This window comes from Dinoponera quadriceps, unplaced genomic scaffold, assembly GCF_001313825.1.
Source record: "Dinoponera quadriceps isolate SergipeBrazil2010 unplaced genomic scaffold, ASM131382v1 scaffold3271, whole genome shotgun sequence".
Taxonomy (NCBI): Eukaryota; Metazoa; Arthropoda; class Insecta; order Hymenoptera; family Formicidae; genus Dinoponera; species Dinoponera quadriceps.
In genome coordinates this window covers 1,030,299-1,041,006 of record NW_014557287.1, presented here as the reverse complement: position 1 = coordinate 1,041,006, position 10,708 = coordinate 1,030,299, and the positions used below count along the sequence as shown (strand labels likewise).

Here is a 10,708-nt window from a genome sequence, read left to right as displayed (position 1 = left end):
GGGGGGGGGGGGGAGAGGACAGGAGAAAGACATATTCCGCGTTCTCGTGGGCGTATTCTTCTGATTCCGCGAAGGATCGTGCACAATGCGCCGCGTCGAAGCACAAAGCTCTCGTTTGTCGGTTTCTACGGTGCGCACGTTCGACTGATCCGAGTCGAGCAAGTCCGACGGGACTTTGCACCTTGCTGAATAATAACCTGCATAGAGAAGCGCTCGCGTACACGCGGCGCCCGATTGAAATACTTTCCGCGAAGTACTTTCATACGTACCGGTCGCTTTCACCGCGTTCACAGAGCGTGCCGTTCTCCAAACGCTCGCGTTTATACGAACTCGCGGGATAATTTAACTTACATTAACGGCAGACCGAGAGAATACGCTGGAGGATCGACAGGCGAAGGAGGGGGGGGGGAGAGGGTCGTGGGAAGGAAAGCGCATCCGAAGATCTTGAGAAAGGTTCGAGTGACCCCGTGAGAGACGAGGGATCTCTCGAATGCTACGTATTAATCACGCTGAGCTATAATTATTAATGAGCAATTAGAGATAATCCGGTTGCCGTTCGGAGTGATACGGCTTTCTGGAGGAGACGAGCTATGTTCGACCGCCGATCGAGCTGTTGGCGCGAGAGAGATGCGAGATAGGTTTTGTCACTTACGTCGCGGGATCCCCGATCGTAATTGCATCTTTTTTCTGATTACGTCTCCTCTTTCGCGGAGAAGAGGTGAAAATATGGAATAGACCGCGAGTTTGGGACACCAAGGCGCGATTTCGCGACATTTTTCGGTACGTTAGAAAACTTTCAAAGATGGTTACCGCAAGCGAATGCATTCGTTAGATTGCACTTACTTTGCTCGATCATTTTTCGATCACCCGTCCAGATATTCGTCCGCCTTTACTCCCGCTGCTTCCTCTCCTCTTTCCGCGGATTTCTATCCTACTTGAGGCACAACGCGCGACTTAAATATGTACTTATTTTGTTTATACGCGGGGCGATTAATAAATTACGCTGATTTAGTAACCGACATCATTAACTGTTCGAGAATCGAAGCATTTCGCAAGTTGTAAGAATCGATAGTTACGCGGCGATGTGATTGGTGGATACGGCGGCCATCTTCAACGCAGCTCGTTCTGCACTTAGTGCACGTTACTATTTCTGCTCACAGGACACTTGCCGGGCAGCGGAGGTTCGCGCGGTAGCCAATCAATTTCTAGTTCTTACCGAAAAACGACATGTTGATTGGCTACCGCGCGAACTCCCGCCGCGCGGCAAGCGTTGTCGCGTCCCGTGGGCAGAAGCTATTATATATTGAATTGGTCTTGTGGAGCCATCTATTCAGCCATGAAACAATCATGACAGCCACTGACCGCTGACGTAGAAGATAGGCCTCGACGTAGTCTATAGCCACAACTGAGAAGAACGATCATCGACGTAACCTAAAATCAACATCAGCTATCTCCGTTGCTCGAAATACTTGGAGGAGATATTCGCATGTACTTTATTGAATTCTACAGTGTTGAAGTGTGAAACTGCAAAATGTCGGAGCGCAAAGTATTGAACGTACGTATGAGAATTTTAGGCGATTAAATATATTACATATATGATGTATGTTTGCCTCTTATACCTAACACTTCCTGGTTATCTGACATTTCAGAAATACTACCCGCCGGACTTCGATCCGTCGAAGATCCCGCGCATGAAATTGGCGAGAAATCGCCAATATACCGTACGATTGATGGCGCCGTTTAATATGAGATGCAAAACATGCGGTGAATATATCTACAAGGGCAAGAAATTTAATGCGCGTAAGGAAGACGTCGAGGGCGACGATTACCTGGGAATACGCATTTACAGGTTTTACATCAAGTGTACACGCTGTCTGCAAGAGATATCCTTTAAGACTGATCCCAAGAACACAGATTATGAGATCGAGGCAGGTGCTACAAGAAATTTCATGGCGTTGAAGTTGGCAGAGGAACAAGCACAGAGGGAAGAAGACGAGGAAAAAGAAGAGGAGGCCACTAATCCAATGAAACTCTTGGAGAAGAGAACCCTTCAGTCGAAGCAGGAGCTGGAGCTGCTAGAGTCTCTCGAGGAGTTGAAGGATTTAAATCGCAGGCAACAGACGATAGATTACGATCAAATGTTGCAACAATTTGACACAGAAACTAGTAGACAGCGAACAGAAAAAGAACAAGAAGAATTAGATGAACAGTATATTAAATCTGTATTTGGTAAAAGACAGTTAACGGGGACTGTTGTAGAAGAGGAAATTGAAGAGATAGAAGAAGAAGAAGAAAAAGAGAAAGAAGAAAAAGAAGAAAAAGAAGAAGAGGTAAATATGGAACCCCCTTCAAAAGTGCCTAAGGTGAGTGAAACAAATGACAAAGAATCAGTGAAACCTAAGATATCATTGTGGTCAGGGAAAGCTGGATTATCGTCTAGCAAAAATAATTCGTCCACTTTAGCTAAAAAAAGCAATATCGGCATAAAGATAAATGCGAAGCCGTCACAAAATAAAAGCGTGTCCGAGAGCGTGGTTTCTACCGATAATGAAAAAGTCCCGCAGTCGAACGAGACGCAAGACACTCCAACGAGTACCTCGAATACAGCAAGTACAGGCACTAAGTCAGATAACACAGGCAATAGTCTTTCGCTGTTAGGTACGTATTCAGGTAGTAGCGATAATGATAGCGAATAATAGAGAGAAATATAAGCTATAATATATTTCGGAGATGTACAGATTTGTATGCGACAAGGTAAACATTGTGATACAAAATAAAGGAGATCTACAAATAGGACATTTATTTATGAATGTTACGATAGACGTTTCAAAAGATAAAAACGGCAATCGTGTTATGTTTTCAATTACACACGCAATTTCTGTGAGAGCGTAGCACTTTATGCGAATTACATGACATACACAATGATTTGCCGTCAAGTCCAATTTTGCGGGTTATGGGGCGATACGTTAATGGAGCCGACGAGTACAGAGATTTCTTACAGGATGCCCAAGGTTCTATTCCTAAAACATAAAGGGGTAAATTGTCAGAAGTGTAAGGAGATCGAAAAACTTGGTCTGTTCAATTGAAAGGCTAGGCACTCTGTAAGAAACTCTGTTGTCGAGTTAATAAACGCTAATGCAACGTAGCAGGGAGCACCTAGCCTATCGAAACAGACCATTTAACACTTTCGAGATGAGAAGGAAATTGAAGAATTTCTCAAGTTTCGTTACGACGGGAAAATTGTATATTCTTCTATAAAAATTATAAGAATGTAAATAAAAGATTATAATTGAATTCACAGAGAAGATTGTCTCGAATGTGTTAATGATATCTACTTGTTTTAGATCTATACAGTGGCAACGAATAATTTATTCAATATAACGCATATTTGTATTATAACTCGTTGAATTAATAAATTGACCGACTAATGTCAAATTGTCGAGAGATTGGCTGGTTTCTTCCCAACATATACACGTCAAGAGAAATAGAAAATCGGTTAACTTTGGTTTAATAAGCTTCCTACCGAGCGAGGTTTTAAATTTCTCTTTTTACACATTACTTCTCATCCGTTTTACAATATTATACGTATGATTCCTACTTTCTTCAAATATAAATATAATAATGACGGGTTAGAAAGGAACTGTTTAATTCACAGAGCTGAATTCAAGAGTCGAACGATTAATATATATGCGCCGAAGTGTCAACGATTATTCGACAACGTGAAATAAACGATCTATGTACACGAAATCGCGGATGCTACGTCGGGTGAATAATCGGGCCGCATTGTCGAGGGAACGCGCCGTACAGAGATCGCCTCGAAGAGCAACTACGACATTGCCGTCTGCGACGACACGACTCCCTGCTACGATTCCACCCGTCACCGCGAACCACGCATGGACTGACGATCCTGAAGAAGCGATCCTCGTTCTCGTCGGTCGTGCCGGATTCAAGGACGGCTTCCAAAGCCGAGGGCCGCATGAGCCAACCGTGAATGGGTTCACGAAGGGCTCGCTCGACTTGACGGGCCGTGTCACCCTTGAGTCTCTCGTTAGCTTCGAGTTGGCATCGCTCGCAGACGAAAGCCTCTTCCTTGTCGGAGGAAGCGCGACACCAGTCGTGAAATCTCGCGGATTTGCTGCGGCACGAGGCGCCGATCGAGCTCGACGGCGGATGCAGGCTCTTCGAGGGTGGAAGGCGACGGTACCGCGGGAACCGTAGCCTCTTCCGCGACCGCGGATTAACAACAAGACCGAACGACGGCGCGGATTCTTCTGACAACGCTCGCTCCGACTCGCGAGGAAGAGCGCGCGACACTTCGCCTTCGACGACGTACGTTCGATCGGATTTACCAGAGTTGTACTCGCTGGAGACATACCAGTTGCCGTTCTTCGTCTTGTCCCGTAGGCTCATCTCCAGCTGAGCGATGCGGTGCTCGAGTCGCGTGCGTTGCGCCTGCGCCCGGTCCTGCTGGTCCTCCAGTAGCTTCACCAGCTTCTCCAGCCGCATCACCTGCATCTGCTTACCCTCTAGCGTGGCGTACAGCTCTTGGATCGCCTCCGTCTTCGCCGCGACCTGTTTGTTGATCTATAAGCGTATAAGTGGTCACGAAACGGAATTGAACTCGAGGAAGAGATGAAGGAGGAATCGAAAGAATGAGGGAACAGAAGGGAAACGCGACGCAAGGAGACGACAATGAGAAGATGAGCTTTGAACAAACTACGAGTTTCGGTGGCTACGACGTTACCTCGTCCATGTCTTCGTAGCTCTCATTAGAGGGATTATCTACGCTGGTCTGCTGCTTCTTCTTGAGGACAGTCAACAACTCGTCTCGGGCCTTGAGGAACTTGCTCTGCTCCCGCATCACGCGATCGCGTTGCTCCAATTCCAGCTGTTTCTGTGTCAGGGTGGTCTCCAGCTCCTGATTCTGTTGTATGACTTGGGCCAGGCTGTTCCGCAGGTCGCTGACTTGCTGTTGCAAGCCAATCGCGTCGAGTCCCGTCTTACTGCCCTCCTTTGATTTCGCATGGAGGTGGTGCTGAATTTCAGACAACTGCTTCTCCAGCCCATCTCTCTTCCTTTTCCTGCAATATTCGTAGCGGTAATCATTTCGGTAAGCGATGAAGGGAAAATAAGCGGAAGGAAGGAGAGAAAAGACGCAAGAATCGAGTGGAGCGCATTCTTCGATCTGGAAACTTGAAGAGACGTCGATGGTGCAAGAACGATCTGATGTCGCGTGAGACAATCGGATATCGGGAAGGAACAACACTGAGGCTCACGCGAATTCGACCTCTTCCCGGAGGTAACAGTTCTCCAGCATCAGGTTCTGGAGCTCCTCGGTCTTGGCCGCGAGTTCGGCGGCCAGCTTATCCTTCGTCTCATTTTCGTCATCGCGGCTCTGTGTGCAAGCGGAAAGGAGGAATAATCAAGACCGATCCCGAGGAAAGATAGCGGCAAAGAGATCGGCGATGAGCGAGAAGAGAATCACGGTTTTACGAGCACGAACGAATCGAGAACGGTTGTTAGTTCTTATACAAGCAGAGCTCTCGAAAGTAGTGCAAACTAACGGCCGCCCGATGCATCACCGCGACGATCTCTTGCTTTTCCGTCTCCAGCTGCTTGGTCTTCCGTCGCTCCTTCTCCAGCTCGGCCCGGGTCGCCTGCAGATCGTTGTACAGATGCATCTCGTTCTCCGTGTGTTTGTTATCTAAACGCATCGACGTATGACCGAAGCGTGAGAGCGAGCTCTCGACGGTTGAGACGTGTAGCTTGGACATCAACATCCCCGTCGCTCGAGATGCCGATGGCATCTCGATACCGCGCGGAAATTGCACAGCTTACCCACCTGCCACAACTAGATTGTTGCTCTTTTCGCTCGCGAGCTCGCAGAGCAGCTGGCTCTTCTCCTCGAGATGTTTACAACGTTCTTCCACCTCGGCCAGAGCGTTCTCGGCTTCTTGCCTGAGAAATAGATTTTTAATCGGAATTTACCGGCTTGGAAAAAGTGAAGGGGAAATACTCTGTGTCGCAATATCGATGTATTTAAGCGAGGAGATTCTCCCATATCCGAGCTGTAAATCGTGGCAGTCGAAAGCTCGTGGGAAAAATGCGAGGACGAAGCTAAGGAGGGAAAGCACTCGCCTCTTCTCCCTCTCCTCGTTGATCTCCGCGTCGATCGTCCCGAATCTGTCTGACAATTCCTTGATGGTAGCGTTCGCCTCGGCTTCCTTGCTGACCATCTGTTCTTTGAGCTCCAACATCCTGGAAAGAAGCCACATTGAGGAGATACCGAAACGACGAGGGACGATCGTTCCTATCCACGTATAAGCGATTTCGTTCGACTTGGAACATCTCAATGCTAAGTCTAACTTGGTTTTCTTTATTTTCAGTCGCTCAAACGAAAATGCCGGAAGAACGGAAAGAAAATTCGACGAGGAACGAATCGAAAGAAACGAAGAAAGATAACCGTGTCTCGAGTGTGTCGCGCTGCTTCTCTATCTTCGACACCAGGCTCTCGCTGCTCTTCATCGCCTTGTGCATGTCCTTCATCCTCTGCTCCATCGCCTGATCCTTCTGCTTCAGCTGGGCCTCCAGCGACTTGACGCTGCTCTGCAGTTGCTGCAGCTTCGCCTCCTCGTTCACCACGTGGCCCTCCAGCTCGCGAACCTTCGCCCGCGCCTTCTGCATCTGCAGCTCCGTCATCCTCGCCTTCTCCTTCCCGTGATTCGCCCTGTCACGCTCCGTCTTGAGCTCCTCCAGAGCGGCGTTCAGCTGTTCCCGCAGGTCCTTGCGATCGCCGCCCGGCGGCTCGTTCGCGCGATCATTCTCGTATTCGCCGGTCAGGCTCGAGGATCTCTTCGCGAGCTCGGCGACGAGGTCTTTCTGGATCGCTGCCAGCTCGTTCAACCGCGTCCTCATATCCTCGTTGTCCCGTCCGAAGATCGCCAGCTGCGCCTCCACCTCCGTGTCGAGCGGCGCGTTGCCCGCCTCGGACTGGCTCGATTCTGTCAGCCAGGATTTGACGAGGGACGCGAACGACGAGCTGCTGTCCAGCGCGCGCTGACACAGCTCTCGAGAATGATCGCAGAGGTCCTGCAGCTGATTCTGCAGCAATGACACTCCGATTATCGCCGACTCGTCCACGCTGATCGCCGGTAATCGCTTCTCGACCAAATCGTTCGACGAGCCCCACTCGCCCGGCGATTTTTGCTTGAGACCGTCCACTAGAGGCGATCTCGGCTCCTCGATCTTGCCGGGATCCTTGCCGCCGGCCGCGATTATCTTCTCCCGCAGGCTCGACATCTCCTTGTACAGGTCCTGCGCTGTTTTCTGGAGACGCGTGAGTTCAGAGATGAGTTCGGTTCTTACGCGCTCCTCCTCGCTCGAGAGGAATTCAACTCGAAAAAAACAATTCAGATCTCCCTCCTCCTCTCTCTTAATAGGTGAAAAATCAACCGCAAGAGACTCGATATTGCACGATAATTACTTCCTTGTCGGCCAGCGCCTTCCTCAGCATCGCGTATCGCGTCTTCCTACTGCTAAATTGGACCTCCAGCTGGCGTTTATCAGCGGTGGTCACGGCGGCTGGTTTTTTGTTAGTCGGCGGTGTGCTCGAAGTCTTCATGGTTGACCGGCGAGCGGAGTTGTTATTCGAGCTATTCTCGTTGGACGATTCCTCGCACGGTAACTGATGACTTGACGAATCGCCCTGTTGGAAGAGGGGGCTCTCCTGCGGTTAATGTCGCATAAGGAGAAGTCACCGGGCGCAATTTTCAATTCGAGCTGATGTCGGCGCGATGTAAATCGTGCGTTACGCGCAAAGCACGCTCCTGTACAAGGCTCGCGTTGATTTACTAACGTCGTGCACCCGCTATTTTTCCAACGAATTACGCGCTTATCGCAGCGGAGGGGAACGCACGTCTGCGTTAAACACACCGTTAGTCTCCACGCCAGCCGCTAAATTTAATCCTAGAACGTTAGAGCGCGCGGGTCACTTCCGCCCCAGCGAGCGCTGGTTTACACCACGTGGCACCGTGTAACATCAAACATCGCTTTATACGTAAAACTATTTGGCAATCATGCGGCATTAACATACTTGCATGGCACTTCGCCCAAGCTGGGTCGTCGGAATTCTACTTTTGTGATTTTTATTTCCGGTGCTCGACGTCGCGGACTTTCTCGAACAGTTGGACGGCGGACATTCCTCCGCTTTTTCTATAAACACGGAGACGGTGCAAGAGGATATGGTTAAAGCGATCGAAAAAAAATATTCAAGGCTCGTAGATATACAGTCGGATAGCGGAGACGAACGAATGAGGACACGGTTTATAATTGAAAGTTCACTTAGATCGAGAGAGCACATATAAATTTTATGCAGTCGTGCTCTTGAAAATTAAGCAATTTTCTACTCCCTTAGGTGCATTTTTATTTTTTGCATTCTTATCTTTCTCTGCTTTTCTTCCTCCAGCTAGCGAAGACACGAGCTCCCATTTCGTTTTAAACGTAACACATGTCGGGAAATACACAAAGGAAAGATGCAAAAAAGTAAATACAAAGTGCGACACGAGAAGAGCACGCTATGAATTATGCCACGATGGCCGACATTGCAATTTGATTTTAATCTTATAACCTACATACAATATCCAGCGTTAAAATTCTGCAAGATGAAACCACGCGTGTCGTCGAATCGGTATATAATTTATTTATTTATTAATTCCAGAAAGTGATACGATATTAAATTATCCGTTAACGTGAATATCGATTTTAACGAATTGCACAATTGCCCGTTGTTCCAAACGCGAAAATCTCTTACAGCGGAAATTTGGAAATGGAAGCGAAAATTTATGGGAGAATATAAAATTCTCGATTAAATGCAGAAAAATCGATACGTAACATAGTAAAACGTGGAAATTTGGCAAAACTCTCTTGGTAACAGTCACAAAGAGACCATGCCAAAAACGATAGCCTTTGAGCTCTCCGAACTTTTCCGCCGGCGTTTTAGAATCAAATAATGCAACGATGCGCTATTTCACGTCACTGCGCACGCGAATATGCGAGTGTAAATAAAAATTTCACGTGACCGCGCGATATTCCCGAGCTGCCGTATTACGGGCATCGGTGCGGCACAACCTGAGGGATTTATCGCGACCGCTTCGTTCAGCATCGTTCCGGCACTTTTTCACGGTGATACGACGCGATCGGTGACGGCTGGATTTGCGAAGGGGTCTCCGCGAGATTTTCAGCTGGCCGGCGAAGAGTTTCAATTTCGTAGTCTTGTTGGTCTGACAGCGAGACGACCGAGCGCTCGCTCGCGCGAGACAGTCGACGACTTCGAGCTGTCACGAAAGCGCGATCAATTTTACGCCGGATACCCCGCGCGATGACACGTCCGAAGGCGGACAGAATGCACTTCATGCTTATCCTTGGGATACGAAGAGTGACAAATAACATTGGGTTCGTGAAATCGAAAGATCGGCACGAATCGAATACGTGATCATGGAATTATTACGTATTATTGACTCGTCCGGAATTATCGATTCCGATAGAAATTGTTGAAATATTTTCTATAAAATACAAAAGAAAATAATTGAATGTTTCCGATCGGAATTTATTCCGAACAGTTTCATAATACGTGCCTATATTCGAAGAAGAATAATTGAAAAGTTATTTTAATACGCGGAGGCACAGGATTCATTCGTTAGCATTTATTGTCATTTATTTTCATTTATATTCTCATTTTATATATTTTATGTTTTTTAGTTTATTTATGATATGTATGCATACTACGTGCTTTTACTTAATATTAGTTAATTATGCTTTTAATTAATATTAGTTATTAATTAGTTAATATAATTTAGCTAACTGGAAATTAAATAAATTTCAGAACGTAAATTGGTTGAGAAAATATTTTTAATAACGTCAGTTTTACTCGCAATAGTCAAAGGAAAGGATAGAAAAGAGTAAAATTTTAATTGCAACAGTTAATGGAGAAAGGAAATAATTAAGATTTGAATTAAAAGTTAATGAGCACAAAGGAATCGATAAGATGGTAGCAAAAGGGAATAAAATACAACCGAGCGCTTTGTTGCAAAAAAGTCGTATACACTTGCCTTCACGTCATCTTTCTAGAAAAAGATTTAATAAAACGAAACTGCCCACTAGTATTTATGATTCAGCTCTGATAAATCCGGTTATTACATTTACATTACAGTTCAATGTTGCGAGCTACACGAATATGAATGTTCGTGTTAATTAAATTTTTGCAATGACATATATAAAAAACCATTTTTTTCAAATTGATTGATAAGATAAAAATTGTGAAGCCTTTTTTCGGAAAAATAAAATAATATTAGGGGGTATGACACTGGATACAATCGTGAAAATGACACACGTGATGAAAGAATCGTGCTGTTCTATCTGCTGTGTGCTCGCATTGTGCGTCAGTCGGAATTTCGTGAGAAACGCATGCCTATAGAACAGGCTGGATTATGATGGACAAGCGGCGCCGTTCTAATTACCAAAAACCGCGCGAAGAGTTTCCACGCGTTCGAACAAATAAAGCTATTCAGCAGTGAACAAGGTCAAGTTAATTAGTCAGCTTAATTCGGCTTCTTTTTTTTATACGAACGTAGCAGCGTGGGCCAACTGTGGACGCACTTTCTAGAAACATGACGAGCTTACGAGTTCGCTTCGTAATAGGAAGCAATTAGCA

General features: G+C 46.6%; 3 protein-coding genes across 5 annotated transcripts in view; 1 reads left to right on the top strand and 2 right to left on the bottom strand.

Annotated features, from left to right (window-relative positions):
* The window catches only part of LOC106748893, an 84,958-nt gene extending 83,965 nt beyond the window's left edge, over positions 1-993 (bottom strand). For all 3 annotated transcript variants that reach the window (XR_001374793.1, XR_001374794.1, XM_014627811.1), the window contains exon 1: positions 844-993. The gene's annotated coding sequence lies outside the window, so the exon portion shown is untranslated. The remainder of the gene's footprint in view (positions 1-843) is intronic.
* Positions 994-1,354: 361 nt separating this feature from the next.
* LOC106748891 (coiled-coil domain-containing protein 94) lies at positions 1,355-2,796 on the top strand. The gene is made up of 2 exons (XM_014627809.1): positions 1,355-1,555; positions 1,650-2,796. Exons 1-2 carry the CDS (start codon positions 1,532-1,534, stop codon positions 2,694-2,696), a joined length of 1,071 nt encoding a protein of 356 aa, XP_014483295.1. The 5' UTR covers positions 1,355-1,531; the 3' UTR covers positions 2,697-2,796.
* Positions 2,797-2,995: 199 nt separating this feature from the next.
* On the bottom strand, positions 2,996-9,726 carry LOC106748888 (myosin-2 heavy chain-like). Its single transcript, XM_014627806.1, has 10 exons — positions 8,093-9,726; positions 7,484-7,705; positions 6,464-7,326; positions 6,139-6,258; positions 5,843-5,958; positions 5,565-5,704; positions 5,277-5,395; positions 4,745-5,081; positions 4,334-4,584; positions 2,996-3,020 (listed from the first exon to the last, which is right to left on the bottom strand). Exons 1-10 carry the CDS (start codon positions 8,357-8,359, stop codon positions 2,996-2,998), a joined length of 2,460 nt encoding a protein of 819 aa, XP_014483292.1. The 5' UTR covers positions 8,360-9,726.
* Positions 9,727-10,708: the final 982 nt, after the last annotated feature.

Excerpts from the sequence above, each read along its gene's own strand:
- LOC106748891 (XM_014627809.1), top strand. The coding sequence starts at position 1,532 with ATGTCGGAGCGCAAAGTATTGAAC. Across the intron at positions 1,556-1,649 it reads CGGAGCGCAAAGTATTGAAC|AAATACTACCCGCCGGACTT; the intron begins GTACGTATGAGA and ends CTGACATTTCAG.
- LOC106748888 (XM_014627806.1), bottom strand. The coding sequence starts at position 8,359 with ATGTGCTCTCTCGATCTAAGTGAACTTTCAATTATAAACCGTGTCCTC. Across the intron at positions 7,327-7,483 it reads AGGCGCTGGCCGACAAGGAA|AAAACAGCGCAGGACCTGTA; the intron begins GTAATTATCGTG and ends ACGCGTCTCCAG. Across the intron at positions 6,259-6,463 it reads CGCGACACACTCGAGACACG|GATGTTGGAGCTCAAAGAAC; the intron begins GTTATCTTTCTT and ends GCTTCTTTCCAG.